This window comes from Mugil cephalus, chromosome 1, assembly GCF_022458985.1.
Source record: "Mugil cephalus isolate CIBA_MC_2020 chromosome 1, CIBA_Mcephalus_1.1, whole genome shotgun sequence".
Taxonomy (NCBI): Eukaryota; Metazoa; Chordata; class Actinopteri; order Mugiliformes; family Mugilidae; genus Mugil; species Mugil cephalus.
Window position 1 is genome coordinate 24,501,749 of NC_061770.1, and position 19,639 is coordinate 24,521,387.

General features: G+C 44.1%; 2 protein-coding genes across 2 annotated transcripts; both read right to left on the minus strand.

The window, feature by feature from the left end:
- Positions 1 to 7,198: 7,198 nt before the first annotated feature.
- LOC124997589 (keratin, type I cytoskeletal 18-like) lies at positions 7,199 to 9,920 on the minus strand. Its single transcript, XM_047571399.1, has 7 exons — positions 9,469 to 9,920; positions 9,085 to 9,167; positions 8,854 to 9,010; positions 8,483 to 8,647; positions 8,242 to 8,367; positions 7,680 to 7,897; positions 7,199 to 7,331 (listed from the first exon to the last, which is right to left on the minus strand). The coding sequence occupies exons 1-7, from the start codon at positions 9,853 to 9,855 to the stop codon at positions 7,214 to 7,216; spliced, it is 1,254 nt and encodes a 417-aa protein (XP_047427355.1). The 5' UTR covers positions 9,856 to 9,920; the 3' UTR covers positions 7,199 to 7,213.
- A 2,320-nt stretch (positions 9,921 to 12,240) lies between these two features.
- On the minus strand, positions 12,241 to 18,462 carry krt18a.1 (keratin 18a, tandem duplicate 1). Its single transcript, XM_047594931.1, has 7 exons — positions 17,880 to 18,462; positions 15,420 to 15,502; positions 14,885 to 15,041; positions 13,614 to 13,778; positions 13,387 to 13,512; positions 12,949 to 13,169; positions 12,241 to 12,834 (listed from the first exon to the last, which is right to left on the minus strand). Exons 1-7 carry the CDS (start codon positions 18,351 to 18,353, stop codon positions 12,720 to 12,722), a joined length of 1,341 nt encoding a protein of 446 aa, XP_047450887.1. The 5' UTR covers positions 18,354 to 18,462; the 3' UTR covers positions 12,241 to 12,719.
- Positions 18,463 to 19,639: the final 1,177 nt, after the last annotated feature.

The following is a 19,639-nucleotide window of genomic DNA, read 5'->3' on the forward strand; positions in this document are numbered from 1 at the left end:
AGTCCATCTTTCTCAAAGTTACAAGAATTTAAGGGAATTATGGGATATCGCCAAAAGCTAACTTGCCTAACTTCAAGAAAAAAAAAGTGCGCTGAGCTGAAACCATTAGCGAAAACCTAAACTAAGAACTAACTAAAAACGGCAAAGGTCTGTGGAGTTGCTATTTCAGCCATTTCACACAAAATGTTATCACTTCTCTAAGGCTTAAACAAATATACAGACAGACTTGCTAATATAACGTAGCTTATATAAAGGACTGGACTCTCTGTGGCCTGTTTGATGCTTGAGTTCTTAACATTGTTAGGGAGTTTCACAATGATGGCTCGGGTTCTTTGTTTCCCTATTAATTCTCTTTTCTTGACCAGATATAATCCACTTACTGCAGGACACTGTTAGAGGAGGAGGGGAGCTCTAATTATATTTTTTATTTTTTTGACGGGAGGAATTCCAACACAGGAAGGGAGGACCCGCATTTAAAGGACTCCAAAAAGGTTCCACTGACCCTCTGTCATAACAGCATGCCCAGGAAAAGTGACACACAAACACAAATAACACACACGGGGTCAAAGGCATGCACGGGCCCACCTGCATACCTCATCTTCCTGCACTGTGCTCACACACAAAAGAACCCGCGTAACATAATCTTGACAAAGCTTTGCCTTTGTTCCCCGTGTGAAAACTAAATCTAAGTAAATGAGGCAGAGAGTGAGAATGAAAGGAGTTGGGAACAAAGGCTGCGGGGGCTTCTTTCCAGTAGTGGTGGAACCAGGGGACTTCTTACTTTACTGACTCAGACCCAGAATGAACTTTGAGGTTCCTTTCTGTTTTGTTATGTTTTCACATTTCCAGTCAGGAGCAACACTTCAAAATGAAACTGCTTCACTCCTGACACTGGAACATCAATTTGTGCAGAACACACATGAATAGACATGCCTAGACCATCGCTGGCCGCCATGTTGCTCTGGGGAAACAGCACCTCTCAGGATGGAGGTCTAACTAATATTCAAACAGTTTGTTATTATTACTGATAATAACAACAACAATAATAATACTTTTTATTTACGTGGCTATTTTCAGGAACAACGATGAACAAGGTAATGAACAAGGTAAAGCAGTTAAATGTTAAAAGCAGTTTTTTGGGGGGGATGATGGTGAGTTCCAAAGCTTTGGAGCAGCAGGTTCGGTGCTTGGTTTTGGGTGGGATGAGTTTTGGGAGGTGGGCAAAGGAGGACCGGAGGCTGCGGGAGGGGGTATGGGGCTGGAGCAGATCTGTGTGGTTGGGAGGGGCCATGTTTTTATTTCAGAGGCAGGTTGAGGTGATGGATTCGGTGGAGATGCATATTTGAACGTCATCAGCGTAGCAATGGATTATATCGACGAGGGGAAGGATGTAGATGATGAAATGGAGGGGGCCGAGCATCTAGCCTTGGGGGACACCTTGTGCCAGGAGATCAGTTGATGAGGAGGGGTTGTTGTATGCGTGTTGTTGTTTGTGTATGAATTGTTGTCGGTTGGAGAGGTAGGATTTGATCCAGGTAAGTGCTGCGCCAGTGATGTGGAGTAGTTTTTCTAATGAGGACAGGAGGATGTAGTGGCAAATAGTATGATGTTTCAACTTAATTTTCCCCAAAAATTACAACCGTTTGGTTGGATACAAGCTTGTTATACAAATAAGTACTTGGACTCATTTTTTTTTTAAACTCACAAGTCTTCAATTTGCAGCACAACTGTGTTAACAGACATGCTAACGTTGTTGATTTCCTGCCTTTCTTCCAGGAAAAATGATCCTGTGACTTTAATGAGGCGCTCTTTAATGAAGTCACCATCTAAAAAGGTTTTCCCGGGCAATGACTACATGTTGTGGAATTTTCCTGAGTTTTGTCAGGATGGAATAAAAACTGTCGTAGGCCTCCAGACTAACCGCCATGTACTTAAATTTCTGCCCTTGTTCGAAACCAGTGTTTCATTTCGGACGTTTGGTTTCATTGTGTTGTCAGATATTATTCTCACAGCAACAGTTTCATTTCATATGAAAGAGAAACACTTGTGTTAGGGTTAGGGGTTTCATCTATTGTTGGTAACCCGTTGGCCAGTGTTGCCAGATGAGAAATGACAAATTATCGTACCAGAATCTTAGAATTATCGTATTTTGAGGAAAATTATCATGCGTAGCCAATTTGACGTTGCTTGGGAGGAAAAACATTACCATACCACATAGCATAGCATAGCCATGTATTCAAGGGGTCAAATTATCGTACATTATAGGATTTTTGGAATTATTCATTGTACAGAGGGTGATATTATCGTACAAATCTGATAATTATCATTATCAAAAGTCTTCTTTGATGAATCTTGTTTTGTGGAAATGCTGCAGCGTTCAAGACGCCAGCGCCACCTGCTGTTTAAACTAAATAGTACAGATGAGTCTAGTGTAAGTTCCATGTGTGGGGCTGTATTGCATTACAGTATATGCTTAGAATTTGCTACTGGGCTATTTAAAATGGACCTTTACTCCAGGAAATCTTTATTTTGTCCAAAAGTACAGTTTTACATAACTTCATATACGAACCTGAATACCGTATTCAGAAATCCACAAATAATGTATTACTTATTTTGAACAAACATGTGACCTATGTTTACAACATACAAGTGAATATTTGTGCGTCTGCCAGGATCAGTATTGAGACGTCTGTACTCTGGTTCTCTCAGGCTACGGTCGTCTTAGTTAGCATGCGTTAGCTCGGAAATTCAAACTATTGTCTAGTGGTAATGGTAAATGGTCTTGGTTTTATGTTGTACTTTGCTACCTATTGATACTATAAGCACTTTACAGTCACAGACGTTCAGTGTCTTGCTCAAAGACACTTCAGGATGTGGCATATTCAAGGGATCCAACCAATAACCTCTCTACCTACTGAGCCACAGTCGCCCCCTACTGTCTAACACAAGCACCAAATCATCATCATTTAATGCAAAACATCAATAATTATTATAATGGATAATTAAATAATAATACATATCCCAAATTAGAAGGCCAAAAATAGATTTTTACACCAATTTTCTATTTTATTTGAATACAAATACAAATACTGGATGCTTTGTACACCCTTGGCTTATACTGTACATTTTTGGTATAAGCTGGTCTCTTGCTCTTCTAAATATACTAACCCTAACACCAACACTAACCCCAACCCTAACAATATATGTATAGTTTAACAACCGGCAGATAATCGTTGCTCACCCCCCGCGCAAAAAAAGAAATGAATACAATACATTTCTCAACAACAACAATCATGGCAGCATGTTTTTTGAGCCACTTGCTCACGTCCCTTGTGATAATGTGGGCCGGTGCTTCTTTCCTTCACTGACCTCGTGGACGAGAGGGCGTGTGGCGGCGCTGGAGAAAAGAGTGAGGGTGGAGCCGGGCCTGTGGTCGAGGGGAGACGGTTTTATAGCTCCCGCTTGCCGCCGAGGGCTGCTAAAAATGTCACAGAAGTTGTTTTTAACCATCTGTAGTTCACTTAATGAAACACTGTACACTGTAATGAAATTCTGTATCTTGAGCATTATGATAGAAGAGAATAGAATTTAAATATGGCCCCGTTTGCCCAGAACTTTATAAAATCTTTTAAACTATTAAAAATAAATCAGTAAAAGCCATTGTGACCTGGGAAAAGAGTGAAGGAGTGGTCTTTACCAGCACCTGGTGAATATTCATCTCAGAACAAAGGAGCTTAGTCTCACATCCCGTTTCAATCATTTACCCTTTGCTCTGGAATGGGAGAGCGTTACTCATTTAAAGAATGTCAAGGTCAGTGAAACCGCTTCCAAAAACCTGAAACCCAAACTTCAGCCCGACGAGCCGTTTCAGGCCGAATCCATCCACACCATAGGGCCGCGCTGCTGCGGCGTATATTTATAGCAGGCGGCAATCATCTGACTCCTCTGGGTGTACAGCGCGCAACTTTCTGGTCACCGAGTTCTTTTGGTGAGTTTCCACGGAAACCAGACGCATGAGTCACTCGACGAGTTCGGCCAACTCGGGCGAGCTTTGGATTTCCAGCTCGTCCTCCTCCTCCACCTCCTTTACTCTGCAGGACTGGAAAATGAAAGCAAGGCGAAGGAGCGGGGGCTGCCCAGCTCTTACTTAACCTGGCCTCTGCACCTCCCTCCCTGCTCTCCTACACTTCAATTTCATTCTCCCTCAAGTATTTTTATCCACCTCCACTCTCCTCCCACTATTCCAGGCACACTGTAGCTCTTGTATCTCCAAATCTCCTGGTGAACCTTTACAGTAACTGCTGACATATATTTTCTGTTCCCAGAAGTCGAGCCAGTATTTATTTGTAAGTTTACTAATCATGTTTGTGCTACTACGAGAAGACAACCGTCTCTTTTTGGGTGAGGTTTTGATTGCAGGTTTTGATGCTTCCTGTGAGTGGCCGGGTTCTATTTATGTAGCATGACGGGTTTATTTGACCGATTAGAGACGGCATTTAGCGCAGCTTCAATAACTTTGATAAGATTTGTGTTCTTTCTCTTGCCACTGATCCCATCGCTGTCCTCAAGTGTCCCTAACCCATTGACACACCCACCTCCACCCCGGCTCCCTGTGGGAGGAGGCCCAGCGAAATGGGAGCGCTGGATGACTGACACACCGCTCGGCACACCCTCCAGATGTGTGGGGCCAGAAGGAAACATCCAGAATGTAATGTGTGTGTGTGTGTGTGTGCGTGTGAAACCGAGAGTGGATTAATTTGTTTTTTACTACGAACTGGGAGTAAAAATCGAAAACAGGCCTCTGACCTGCCACGACTGACTCATGCAGAGAAAGTGGTGAATGAACTTCCAACTAACACAGTTTATCTTGAACCACGATAGCTGCTGTTAGATCACTGCCGGCCCGCTCGTTAAATAAAAGTCTGAGCGTGTCCCGGACCCACGGGGAAGTTCAGGGGTTTCTGCAGTGCGGCTGATGCAATGCGCTTGCAACAAAAATATGTATGAGTTCGTTTACATATGGTTTCCTGATCTCAGCTGCAGAGAAAAGCCAAACACTGTAGTTAGATTTAATTTGATTGCACATTAAAAGATTAACTATTTTCTAAGTGTGTCTGGGATACTGCATGGAAATCCTGTCCCTGGTGAAGACATGCTCGCTTTTAACTACGCTGCTTAATTCAGTCTATATTTACGCACATTAACGGCAGATTTACGGCGGGGATGGGAAAGGGGAAAGGTTTTGATGGCAGCTTTACAGCCCACATTGCCCACATCTGTACGGTGTGCCCTCGCCGCTGTGACAAATATGCTTTTCTTTCTAACTGATGTGGGATCAGAGCCATAAGTCAACATGGGAACTTGCAAACAGAAATGGAAGCGAATCTGAGGCCGTTTGTTTTCCATGATGGAAAATGTCGGGAGAGATGAGTGAGGACGGCGGCGGTGACGAGTGGGCATCATCCACCACTCATCATGTTATAATGCACTGATCGGCCACAACATTATGACCGTCCAACCTTGACCATCTTGTGACAGTTCAGTGTTCTGCTGGAAAATGTTTGGACCTGGATGTTAGACGTAGATACGTAGACATGTAGCACCCACCTTAGACCAGATCTGACGCCCCTATGCCCCCATAGCATGACACTCCTTGATGGAAGCAACCATTCCCAAACAGACAGACACACAAAAACACTTTAGGATCAACTCATAAAAGTGTTGACCTGACCTCCAAACTAACAACATTCAACGCACTCTGAAAGGAAACTTTTTTGGAGACCTACACAATATTAGGAAGGTGGTCATAATGTTATGGCTGCCTGGTGTGTTGATGTCAGTGTCTAAAACATCATGTCTCCTGCATCTGCTGAGCTCTGCAGCAGCTCCTGTTTAAAATGGAATAAGTGAAAATGAATGAATATGTTGGAGAAAAAAAGTGAATTTATTGTCATTATCACTCTAAAGTTTAAACAGAAATCACTGGAAAATATTAAAAAAAATATTAAAAAAAAAAAAAAAGCTTGGATAATCAAATTTAATATAAGAAACCTGCTTTTTTTGGTGAATGAAGTATCACTGGCACTTCTATTCGTGGCCCTCCTTCAACTGTCATCGCCACCATCCAACCTTTCTCCTGTTTTCTTTGAATTTTTATTTTTTTTCTCTGTTCTGTCCGCTCATCTCCTTTCAGTGAGGCCAAAGCATGAAGCGCTTGGCTGCAGGGGACGACGAAGCCCTCCAACTTAAGCCTCGGTGTGTCACGGAAGACAGATTTTCGACCACTCTCATCAGCCTCAGTCGGCTGGCGAGGCTGGTACGAGGGATTACTAAAGCAACAACAGCTGCAGGGCAGTGGAAAAGTGGCTGGAATTGGGAAACTCTCGTTGGGAAAGCAGCCATGAATAAAAAATCTGATAAGAAGATAAATGGAGCCGTCACTAGAATTCTGCCATCCTGTGTTTCCAAAACCGTGACTGTTATGAAAACCGTCCCCAAAATTCTAAAAATACTAGGAAGACAATGAGACGTGAGGCCTTTGCTGTTATGTTAGGCCAAAAGAGATTAGCTGGTATCAATCAGATTGCATTTTTATGACTAATGTGAGTGTAAATAAACAGAACAGGGCTGGGGCATGGGAATAGAGGGCTTCTGCCTACCACGGGACGAGGCTAATGAACTGCAGGTCAATTCTCTGAAAGCTGAAAGAATTCCCCCCACTTGCTGCAGACGGGAAGATGATGGCAGGAGGCCAGACGTGCGTCAGTGCGAGTGCACATGTGAGTGTAGTTGTCTTACATGTGGATCCAAGGTGAAAGTTAAGGCCGTTTTCCAGTTTTTCTCTGCCTGTGATACATCAGTTGCACGATAAGAATATGCAGCTGCTCTCCGACTGTAAAAGCAGATGGCTAGCTTAGCTTAGCATCAAGACAAGCATGGACAGCTTGTCTAAAGGTGCTAAAAGACATAATCTGTTGTAATATTTTCCCCTTTTAAAGTCTTTATGCTAAGCCAACAGCTGGGTGCATCTTAATTTGAAAGCATGGGAGTCTCCTCAATTACGTCGTATTTCCCAAAAGGGTTTCACCTCATATAGAAATGTGAATGCATATTGTTGATTGTTTGTCCCTTAACAGAAACCAAAAGTAAAACGAGATGCATGGTATTTTTTGGTTCATTTATTTTTCCTCTTTTTTTGGGGGGGACAGGGGGTTTAAGCAAGGTTTGACTTGACAGCCTTGTTCTCTGACACCACTTTGCCGTCCACTATTGTCTGAGTGACCGTCACAACTTTGGTCTCGACCTTCTTTGGATCGACTGCATCCTCCAGTCTGGAAAGAAGAAAGCAAAAGAGTAAAATCACATTGAGTTGCGCTTTATATACTGGAAACAGAGGCTTTGTTTGCATCATTGTGCCTATTTATTATCAGATCTGGTTTCTGGAAGCTAATATTTAGCAGTTGAAATGTAAACCCTGGCGATGGAAGTGCAGATGAGTCACTTTTACTTTCCATATCAGTGTTGGTCCATGTTTGCATGAAGCTAATTTAAATCAAATTTGCAAAAGTTCCCTTGGTACGAACAACGCTCACAATGTTCAGCGTTGACTGTTTGCAAAGCGAAAATACAACCGTCGCGTCTACATGGGTTCACCCCTGCGCTCCAGTTCCTCCTCTCACCTCAGGTCTCCTTCCAGCAGCCTCCTGTACTCGTTGATCTCAGCCTCCAGCTTCACTTTGATGTTGAGCAGTTGATCGTACTCTCTCCCGTTGTTCTGGATGTCTTCGCGGATCTTTTGCAGCTCATCCTGCAGCTTCATGATGATCGCGTTGTACTTCTCCACCTCCATGTTGTAGCGCGCCTCGACGTCACGCAGGGTGGCCTCCAGAGATGCTCTCTGTTAAGTCGTGGAAAAAAATGGATTTCAATAAAAGAGGGATGTTTTTATTTTCATCTTGCCGAGTGCTAGATGAGAAGTCATGTCATGTCTGTATGATAAATATACATTTTTACTGCTTTAGCCTAGCCTAGCCAAGGTTAGCATAAAATCATGTGGAGAAAACTAACTCATGATTATACCTGAAACACCACATCCTGTCTGCTTTGCACTCCAGCATCTAATCTAATATAAAGTGTCATTAATAAACTGCAGACACACTGGAATACTTCACTGAGAGCTAAAGCTTAGACCTCAATCCTAGATCTTTCCTAAATGATGTAACTTGTCACAAAGGTTCTTACCATACTATGCATAGACTGCAGTTCAATCTCCATTGCCTGATACTTCCTCCTAGTTTCTGACACTGTAGTCGTGGCCTCCTTCAGAGCTGTGCTGCTTTCAGAGACCTGGACCTGCACCTCTGTGATCTGGAGATCAAAATACAGATCAAATAAGATCAAATACAAAAATAAATCAAATTAGTTCTTAAAGTTCGGTCACTGTGTCACACGTGGACAGTTTCCCCGCTGGATTCTGCTTTACCTGAGCTTCATGCCATGCTTTGAGCTCCTCCTGGTTCTTCAGTGCTATCTTCTCATACTTGGCCCTCATTTCCTCCATGATCCTGGCCAGGTCCTGTCCTTTAGGAGCATCGACGTCCACTTGAACACCAGCATGGTGGATCTGGGCACGCAGTTCAGCAACATCCTGTTGAAGGAGGAAATAGTCAGGGAGTAATTTCCTGAGCAAGGTTACGAGGGTTATCCTGTGTAAAAAGAGGTTAAGGAACAGATTGCCAGGATGATTGTGATTGTATTGTGTTGTTCTGTGTTATGGTTATGGTATAAGCTCATTTGCATTAGACCAAATTATCTCATAGTTTACGCAAATAAGTTCAAACTAATGCCCCTCACTGTGTCATGGTTCTTCTTCAGGTTGATCAACTCTTCCTTCAGAGATTCGATGTCGCCCTCCAGGTGCAGACGAATGACGTTTGTGTCGTCCAGGAGCTTCCTCAGTCTGGAGACGTCAGCCTCCACAGTCTGCCGCATGGACATCTCGTACTCCATCCTAACAGCGCACAACTTACATCAGATATGCTCATGCTAGGGCGGAGAGTGGGCTTCATTGAACACGGAACTCACTTGACTCTGAAGTCGTCCGAAGCCAGACGAGCGTTGTCGACAGCGATGGCGAGGTGGGAGTTTTCCTTGGTCATTTCAAAAATCTGAAAGACACAAAATAGTTTTTCTGTGATCTTTGACCTGCAAGAATGTGCTCGTCTACATTCATTTCAGTGGAGAGTTATCTCCTAAGTGCTAAATCTCATGACTTGACATGTGCATAGCGATAAGAGGCCATAAATGTTGTGAAATCAGTCAATTAGAGAGATGATTGGGAGGTAAGATAATAAAACGCTGCAATCACTTTCAGTACTATTTTAAGGATAGAAAGTAGATTTTACACTAGAAGTTTCTTCATGCACCACTTTTTAAGGTTCTAGCATTGTGATTAATTCTTTGACTCACCCTGCCTCTCAGCTCTGTGATGATGACATCGTACTTGCCGAAGTCCCTCCCCTCCAGTGGACCCCTCTTCCCGAGGGCCTCCTTGATCTTGATCTCCAGGTCGCTGTTGGCCTTCTCCAGGTTCCGCACCGTCTCCAGGTAGTTGGCCAGACGGTCGTTCAGGTTCTGCATGGCCACCTTCTCGTTGCCGATGTTCATGGAACTAGAAGAAGAAGAAGACACCAGCTGGCCGCCATAGCTGCCGCCGCCGCCGCTGCCGACCCGCGTGCTAAAGGAGATCCTGGTCCCGCGGCCGCCTGCCCCACCGCTGACGCTGTGGCTGTAGGGTATGATTCCCGTATGTGAGTTGTGACCCAAAGAGGTCTGCCTTCTGTATTGGGTGTCCATGGCTGAGAGAAGTGTGGCGATCAATCACAGGAAGAGACTCGAGAGCAAGACTGAGAGTGGCGGACGAAGGTAGGCTGTGGGGTTTTATATAGGCCACCAAAAGGTAATATTCCCTCCTGACACTCCTCTCCTATCTATATTACAGCTTTACCTTTATCCTTCCTCTTTAGACTTTGTCCCACCAACACCCACTGCCACCCATCCCACTCATGAAAAACTTTAAAAAGGTGTGCTGACCTTTTAAAAGTTGATAGAGTAGTAGACAAGGTGTATCCATGGTTACTTGATATGGTCAACAGTTGAATGGACAACAAACATGAAATCCAAGTAAATAAAACACAATAATGAGACTGGGGTGACGTACAGTATTATCATCATGAGCATGAGCATGAGCATGAGTCACGAGTAGTTTAGTGAACAGCATATTATCCTGGTGCTATAAATGGCCGCCAGTGCACTAAATGTGTTTTTGTCTGTAGTGGTTAGCACTAATGAGTCATAGCAAGAGACATACTTGTTTGGTTAATAGGTTTGTCTCTTTGTGTTTGCTCTCTGACAAACTAGTGGCCTATCCAAGTAGTAACATACCGCTCACCCAGTAACAGCTTAGGATAGATAAATAGATAGATAATCTATTTACACCACACCATCCATTTCCACACACACACATTACAAAAAATATACAGCTAAATGGAACCAAGAAAGAAGAAAGAAGCCATAGCGTCTATCATAGGTCTTCAACAGGGGGGTCTGTGGAGGTACTGCAAAATCTTTGGTTGATTGATTTGGTTGACATATATATATTTATTTATTAATTTATTTATTTTTAATTTCCCCCACAAATGTAAATTTATTTAAATACACATTAACATGAATCCAACATGTTTTAGTTTAGTAGGTAGGGGGTCCCTACTTAATCTCTCCATCAGTTTGGGGTCCTTGGCCCCTGGCTTATATGATGCCTACGTGTTTTCATCTTTCACCAAAACAAAAACAAACAAAAATTCACAAATACTGTAAATAATCACCAACATAGCAAAAAAAGAAAAGAAAAAAAAGATGGCAGTCAATACACCTAATGTGGACAAAGTTCTACCTGGATGAGGCTGTTTCACAATTTAACTCCTTTAACTGTGATGCACATACTTCAAAAATCAGTCCTAACCTTTATAATTTTAAACGTCTTAGTTCCCCTAAGGTTAGGGTTAGGGTTGGGGTTGCTCCAGGCGAAAACATGTTCTGAATGCAACAGGGAAGTTGAATAGTTTTGTACCTTGAACAATCTAATATGTACTATATCATTGCATTTTAAAGTATTTAATTTAATAAATATTGGTTTTGTTGAGTCACAGTATTTTCAATGGTTTACAATTCTTATCGGATCGACGTTTGTTATGTAAGTGTTTCTCCACACCTCTACATATAAAGTCATATATGGCAGAATGAAGTGAGCAGTAAAGTAAGAACAATTGTTGATTTAAAAGGTCTTTGGTCCAGTCCAGTCCGTGACCCCCCCAAAGGACAAGCAATCACAGATAACGAATGAATGAATGAATGAACCAAGACCCTTAACAAACACGTGATTTTTTTCCCCTGTTTGAGTCATGTTTGCCGAACCCTACACCTCATTCAGGAAATGATTTTGCAAGTTGTTTAAACAAAGCCACTTTTTAAAATCTATTCCCTCAAGTAGACAGGACAGGGCTGGAACCGCGAGTCTACAGCAGGGGTGTTCGAGTGGACAAACTGGTTTCGGTGTTTTCTTGAAACTTGTTGACAGTAAAATAAAGAATTACACGAACTGCTTTGGACCAAAGCAAAAGTGAAAGCGAGGGACGTGTCGCTCCAGTTCCAGGGAGAAACACAGTCTGAGATGGTTAACTGGAGTAATTGATAAGGCCTGTCAGAAACCAAAACACTTCTTGGAATATATTACTACAAAGAAGGAATTTACAACTTTGGAAAGTCAGATGCTGAATAATCTGACATCAATTTGTTGGTCTCTAATTGCTGCATAAGCCCTGAGATGGAGTCCCCTGTCCATGGTGTCTCCCAGAGGACAAACAGTTACAGGAAATGAATGAATGAATGAAATATTTGTTGCGTATGTCCACATTTTTTCACTGAGAGCTACTCTTGGTCTCGTCTTTAACTCTGTAGGGATTGTAGTAGGACACTCCCAGTAAAATTAAGAGCTAACAAAGTTTAAGCATTACAGTGAATAACGTAACCCTTATTACACCATATTTCACAGAGAGCAGAGTTCATTCGTTGTGTTTGGCAGTAACAACAGTAATCACCGTCACCTCCTGCTTTCATTGTTGGTCCCTTTTGTCTTTTATCAGTTTATAATAATACACTCAAACAAGACACAGGGCTCAGATACAATTTATCAAACGGCCTTTATTGAAATGTCAGAACGTCACAGCACGGCAGGCGAAGTCAAACGGACGAGGAAGAAAACCAAGGACGATGAAATATAACGCTTTGTTTTATTTGCAATTGAATGGACTCTTTCACTTCTTTGAAATGTTTGGCACCACAAACAAACTCCCCCCCCCCAAAAATTATAAAATCTCGTCTAATTCTTAACTTTTTGTAAACACCTTCACGTCGACACAGAAACACATAAATAAACCATGATGAAATAAATAACAGATGATTAGGTTTTCCTCTGTTCCAGTTTGTTTATCGGCCTAGCCGAGGAGCTGTGTGCTCGGGAAGTCAAACTAACAGCAGAGAGAGAGCTGAGGGCCTGATGGTTAGTGCGCTATGACTGAGGAGGAAGTAACATTTTGGCCAATGGATGCTGGTTGTTACGAGTGAGAGACAGTGGTCGTTGAGTGTTTGGCTTCTTCTGGCGTTCAAAGGTTCTTGGTCTCTGTGCTGGAGGAAACCACCTTGCCGTCCACCAGCGTCTGTGTGACGGTCATCACTTTGGTCTTCACTGTTTTCTGGTCCTCCAGTGCGTCCTTGAGACTGAAGGGAAAAACACGAAGATCACATTAACTCCTAAAGATCTCTAAACGACGAGCTTCGCATCTGCATCTTCATCTTCATCAAGTGTTGCCTTGCTTTTAGATGATCGCTCACCTGAAGTCTTCACCGTCCAGCAGGCGTCTGTACGTGGCGATCTCGGCCTCCAGCTTCATCTTGGTGTTGAGCAGGGACTCGTAGTCCTGTGTCTGCACCTGGATGTTGTTACGCAGCTGTGTGAGCTCCGCCTCCAGACCCAGGAGGACGCTGTTGAGAGACTCGATCTCCATGTTGTAGCGCATCTCCGTGTCCCTCAGTGTGCCCTCCAGAGAGGCTTTCTGCAAGCAGGCGGTGGGTGGGAGAGTAACGGGTTAAATATTCACAGTCCGGCCAGTGCAGCCGTGACAGGCCCATAGCGACAAGTTACTGGAGTGTAAAGCTTGTGTCAACAAAGTGCATGTGAATGACTTGAAGGGAGAGTGCTGAGCAGGGCAGGGAGTTCAGATAAGCGTGGGTGGAGGGAAATGAATTGTGCGCTGACTGAGTGATTCTCACCAGGCTCCTCTGTGACTCCAGGTCGATCTCCAGAGTCTGAACCTGTCGGCGTAGGTCGTTCACCTCTGTCTGGGCGCCCTTCAGGGCCTCTGTGTTCTGCATCACCTGGGTCTGCACTTCTGTTATCTGCAATGGGGATTCAAATGAAAAGCAATGTAAATCTTGTCATTTAATACTTGATTCTGGAGAAGGACTTCCTTGTTCGTAGCGTCTCATGAATCACATACCTGAGTTTCGTGCCACGCTTTGAGTTCTTCCTGGTTCTTCTGTGCCATCTTTTCATACTTGGCTCTGATTTCTGCCATGATCTGAGCCAGGTCCTGGCCCTTTGGAGCGTCGACGTCCACGTGGACTCCGGACTGGGCGATCTGGTTGCGAAGCTCCATGACCTCCTAAAGAAGCAATGAACCAAAAGAGGAATCAGAGGAACTTCAGTGGACACTCCTTTGGAGACAACAATGTCCACATATTATCCAGAGAAGACAGGTAAAGGAGGACAAAAGGAAGCCATCTATGTCAAATTGGAAAAGTCCTTGGGTCTCATGGGTAGTTAGAGCACCATTCATTGGAGAAAGGGGACAGGGTCCAAGTTTCTGATATTTGTAGAACTGAAGAAGCTACTTGGATAAAACATCAACAAACTTTACAAGTCCAGTTGCCTTTCTTTGGGGTTTTTGGACATTAGTGGCCATAAATACAAAATCTTGATGTTCTTATTTGACCTAACAGTGTGAAAAGGGGAAAACTTAAATAACCTTTCACTCGTTTTTCGAATGTATAGAATCTTAGAATTGTGACCCAGCTCTGACTCCTAGCGTCTTCCAACCATAATTACACACTGTGGTCGGGGAAAATACACAGAGGAGTGTGTTTGTGTCCCTTAACACTTAATTTAATATTTTCCTCAGTAAACAAATGGTTGTGTTTTGGCTTAATGCACTCAAATCATAGTCATTTGAATTCTTTGGTGCTTACTCTCTTGCCAAATATGGATGGGAGACATTTTTTACGACGAGGCTTCCCACAGAATTCACATGTGGATATTTCAGATTTCTTAGCAAACCCCTCCGTCTTTCTCCTCCCACTGACGATTTCTCATGGCCTGTTTTCTTTTTTTTTTGTTTGTTTGTCGGTTTTCTGTTTGAGAACGCCCAACAGCCTATTCAGGATGTGCCGGCTGCAGTCGTGGCGCAAAGCGTAAGCACACACAGCGATGATGAACGGGATTATCGGGATGAGCCTGTGGGCAAATATTTATCAAGTCTTCTAAAGGCGTGGATGTTTGCTCAAATGAGGTGTTTCAAATTTAGAATTTATTAGAGTTTGTTGAAAGCCGACATGAAAGTGAAGAAGAACCTGGTGCTAATGCTGTGGCAGGTGATCTTAAATCAACACAACATTTTCTGCTGATGTCAGAAGCATTTGGCTGGTGCATACATATTGAATTTTAGACGAACCTTAATGGTTTTTCAAACAAGCTTTCAGTTTTCAAACTCACATTTTCGTGGTTCTTCTTGAGGTGGATGAGCTCCTCCTTCAGGGATTCGATCTCGCTCTCCAGGTTCATGCGGCTCATGTTGGTGTCGTCGATGAGTTTCCTCAGGCCGACGATGTCTGCCTCCACGGACTGACGGATGGCCAGCTCGGACTCGTATCTAAACAGCACAGGGGGGCATGATTGTGAGGACATGTTCGAAGCCTGGTTCACAGAGATTCAGCTAACTGGAAATGTACTCATCAGAACTTGTTTTAAAACGTCTCCCCTAAGTTTAAATGTACAGTCACTTTTTGTTTGGTCAGCATTTAAAATTCCGCACTCGTGTTAGCAGTGACATTTCATTTACCACAGGCCTCATCATTAGTTATGATGTAAAGGTGATGATTTACAACTACAAGACAAATGACAAATGTCTCTTCAGATCCTGACACTATGTATTCATCCTGCAGCCCATTCAGCAGTGGAAACAGGGTGGGTCCCACAGCTGTCTGGATTAGTGTTTTACAGCCTCAGCGGCTCAGCAGGCGGGTCTTACTTCACTCTGAAGTCATCGGCCGCCAGGCGAGCGTTGTCGATGTTGAGGACCAGGCGGGCGTTGTCGGTGGTGGCATCGAACACCTAGAACGGGTTCGAGAAAAATAAAATTTAGTTGTTTGAACTCTAAAATTGGAATGGGGGGCAGCACAGACAACTAACACCTTTGCTAATATTCACGCTAAAGACAGGTTATTTGAAATTAATGTCACAGAGTAAGCCACCCAAGACAGTAAATGAACATTTTGAGCAATGTTCGGCAAAGTTTAGTCTTTTGAAAGCTTTTGTTTCTCTTTGTTGCCCCCTGTGGTATTAAGTGGTAATTACAGGTGTATTTTTATGTAACATCGCTTGTTTGAGGTCGTTTGAGGCCAGTCACCTGAACCTTAGCTTGGATCGGGATCTTAAACATTTTGTGCTGATGTCAGAGACGTTTCTTTTGTTTTTTCACACAATGCATTCGATGGGTTGACGTGGGCAGGACATCCACAACTAGTTTTCAAACTTTCAAGCTTTTGAAATTTTACATTTTGTGCAATGTTCTGCAGAGTCGCCAAGTTTAGCTGAGCCGTGCAAAAAACTCGCCAGCTGTTTATTGAAAGTAAAAAAATAAACTGCACCTAGCACCGTGACGGCAAAACTTCACAAAAGATCTCCGTTTTGTTTCTCTTTTTAGCCCCCTGTGGTAATAAGTGGCAAGTGCAGGTGTTTTTATGCACTTCTCTTTTTAGGGATCAGAACTACATTGTTTGTTTGATGTCGCCAGTCACCTGAACCTTAGCTCCGCCCACTGTGTTTGGTGTCACAGACACCCAGTATCATAGCACTGTAAATGACCGTGTTACCGTTTCATCTGTGTCTCGTATACTTAATCACCATTCTGATAACATTTACTGTGGGAATAAACAGTGACTCAGCGGATGTTTATTGGAATGAAAATGAAAATGATGTTGCCACTTTTAACTACTGACTTTTACGTGGCCGTGTGACAGACTCTTACTTTTAGCTTGAGCTAGGCTGTTTTGTTCCGTTTCTTTTCTACAAGCGAAGCTCAGCTAAGAAACAGAGACATTTAACTCAAGAAAGCAAGGTGAGTTCCTGTTTTGCATCATGTAATGTAGTTTTTAGACACCAGAAACTAATTATCTTTTGAGGTGCCTGCTTCAAAGAAGAGAAATAATGCCAAGTATAGGTATAGGACTGTGCCAGATGGGTGCAATATTTGCTTTTGCAGTCAGGGTGCTGCAGATAAGGGCTTGGGTGGATGGTAGGGGAGTAATCCAGGTGACAAAGTCCATGAGCCAATGAGAGGCTGCCAGGCAGCTGCCGTCCTGTTGCTGCTTAGGAACAGGATCTATCCTGTCAGCAGGTGATTTGCATGAGGACAGTGGTGATGGTGGCTGTGCTGGTGGATTGTGTGCGTGTGTGCACGGTCATGTGATGCGTGTGTTTGCATGGGTGGTTGACTTTGCCGACGTTACTGGATTACTCTTAGGTTTCTGTCTGTGTTTTCTCAAGAGGGGGTTGGGACGGAGGGTACCACTTGGAAGATTTTCTGCTTCACACGGAAAGATAAAATGTGTCTCTTTGACCCTGGGCTGTTAGCAGAATAAACTGAACAGAATTTCAAATTTGTTTTTGTGTTATGACAGGGCCGTGGGAAATACGACTCTCTTTCGGGCCATGTTTTGCGTCACATTTTGTCAGTTCTGGAGCTCGCTGACCTTGATGTTTCTATCTGTTCCCCTCCTACGATTAAAAAAATGTGTCTCGCACAGTGAAAATAAGCTGCCCAATGATGAACTCCTACCCCACACACACACACACACACACACACACACACACACACACACACACACTTAGGCAGAAATGTTGCATTTGTAAATGAGTCTTGGCTTCATTTCCAGAAAAGCAAAGTGCAGGTTTTAAATTTGGAACTTCTTCCACGTTGACATGGTTTCCTCCTTTTCCCTGGCGGCTTCTGGTGTAAGTTTCCATAATGACTATATGTGACATTTGTTCTCATTGTCTGACTAATAGCTCCAAACAAACAGGAAAAAGGTAGTTAAGATCATGATGAAGGGACCTGTTACGGTCTGCGGAGTCCCTGGACGCTCCTAATTTTTGTTTGTCTTTGTTTTCCTGTCTCTGTGACCCATGCCGCCTCCTGACATTCCTCCTCCATACTGTTTCCGGTCCAGCGCCCCCCCCTCCCCTCAGCCCCTTGAGTAGCAGTGCTGAAGAGCAGCAGGAACCCCCTCTCTTACCCTGACGGGGTTACATTTAGGTCACACTTTTCAGTCTGATTAAATCACGTGTACTTCACATCTTCTCAATACTTTTATCATCTCACAACATCTCAGCCTGGCTTCACCCCTCCCTCCATTAAACTTCCCCACCACATGCTTTTTTTTTTTTGATGAATCAACACATGCCGTCCTCCCCCATCCCAACTCCTCACCTTCTTCCTCAGGTCGTCCAGGATGACCTGGTACTTGCTGTAGTCTCTGAAGTCGGGGCCGCTCTTCTCCAGGGCCTCCTTGATCTTAACCTCCAGCTTGTGGTTGGCCTGCTCCAGGTTCCTCACCGTCTCCAGGTAGTTGGCCAGGCGGTCGTTCAGGTTCTGCATGGCAAACTTCTCGTTGCCCATGATGTTGGCGGTGTTGCCGCTGCCGCTCACCTGGATGCTGCTGGAGAAGCCCCCGGCGCCAGAGCCCAGACCCAGACCCATCCCCAGGCCGGATCCCAGCCCCATGCCGGATCCCAGGCCGCCGCGGACGGTGGAGGAGGAGACGCTGATGCGGGACCCGCCGGCCCCACCGTGAATGCTGGAGGCCCTGTAGACGGGAGCGGAGGTGCGGGTGATTGACATGGCAGGGGGTCTGCTGCTGGTGGAGGAGCGCACGGAGTATGTAGTTTGCCTGGAAGTTTTCATTTTGTCTGCAGAGTGTGAGACTCGGTGAAGGAGACCGTGAGAGAGAGAGCAGAGGCACCGGCTGGGCAGGCAGAAATTAGAGCTCACAGACACAAGGCAGGAGGAGAGGGAAGCTGTTAAACTTTATAAACCTTGTGGGCCCTCGGGTCCGCCCCCAGCCACTCCCCCTGTCGCCGCCCTCTTTTTTTCCACCGACCAAACCGCAGGGCTGCTCAGAGCATGCCTTTGTCCTTTACAATCCTCCTGCCTGAGTCCAGGGAATTTACTGGAATTGAATAACCTGGAGATTTAGTAGAATTAATAAAAAAATAAAACTAGTCATGCGTGTGTGGAGGTTCTAGTAATCCATTTCATCATAGCGTACTTTATTTGGACGTGTGAGTCACACTATTTCAGGTTCTCACTTCCACCAACTGAGCAAACTATTTTATTTATGTGTTCTTGTGCAATATTACACCTACACTTGGGCTGAATAATATCAGCCCCGGAGTCTGACAATAACGCCTCGCTATTAATTACACAATCAACAATAAGAGTTGCTCCCCACCCCTGCACTGTGCTATTACACATCAATGAGTTCTGGTTTGGATTTCGCCACTGTCCTTAGTCGCCGCGGGAGGGGTCCCTTCAACAAATGTCACACCTGGAGGAGCGGGATGCCTCACCCGCGTGTCATCCCAGGCCAGATGACTGCGTCACCGGAGGGGGGGGGGGGGTTTCTGTCGTCTGGTTTTCTCGTCATGAGTGCACTCACAAGGCACGGAAAAAAATAGTTGTAGAAGTATCCGCTGGTTTCCACTACATCGGCATATCTGAAATAGAACTTCGTGAATAAGGAAAAGTATTTTTGGTTTTAATGCGCTGCAAACACAGTTCTGCTTAATATGCCTTTAACAAACAAATGAATAAGAAAAGAATCAGATAAGAGGTTTTCATGCCTTTGATAGCCCCAGATGTTATGTGCCATATGTACAGTATGTTGTTATCTGTCCTACGTTGCCGGATGTGTGTCCGATTGTCCCCCTCCCATAAAGGATATGGTCAAACAAAAGAACCATTCCACAGACCTGTGGGAACAATGGCTTTTCTACACCAATAAACAGATTCCGGTGGCACCCCTGCAGGTTTTTTTTTTTTTTATACAAGCACATTCCACACTCATTCCTCCACCTGGTGCTGGCTCCCCACACAGACTGAAAACCTTTTCTTCTCTCCACAGTTGTATGTGTTCTTTCATCGGTTGTTTGAAGTTTAGAAACTGCGCGGACACATGTTTTTCTAAAACA

What these genes read in the sequence shown, in the direction of transcription:
- LOC124997589 (XM_047571399.1), bottom strand. Translation starts at nt 9,855, where the DNA reads ATGGACACCCAATACAGAAGGCAGACCTCTTTGGGTCACAACTCACAT. An exon ending in AAGCATGGCATGAAGCTCAG is followed by an intron (nt 8,368 to 8,482) that starts GTAAAGCAGAAT and finishes TTTGATCTCCAG; the next exon opens with ATCACAGAGGTGCAGGTCCA. An exon ending in TGCAGTCTATGCATAGTATG is followed by an intron (nt 7,898 to 8,241) that starts GTAAGAACCTTT and finishes ACGACTTAACAG; the next exon opens with AGAGCATCTCTGGAGGCCAC.
- krt18a.1 (XM_047594931.1), bottom strand. Translation starts at nt 18,353, where the DNA reads ATGAAAACTTCCAGGCAAACTACATACTCCGTGCGCTCCTCCACCAGC. An exon ending in TGGACGACCTGAGGAAGAAG is followed by an intron (nt 15,503 to 17,879) that starts GTGAGGAGTTGG and finishes AACCCGTTCTAG; the next exon opens with GTGTTCGATGCCACCACCGA. An exon ending in CTGGACGGTGAAGACTTCAG is followed by an intron (nt 12,835 to 12,948) that starts GTGAGCGATCAT and finishes TTTTCCCTTCAG; the next exon opens with TCTCAAGGACGCACTGGAGG.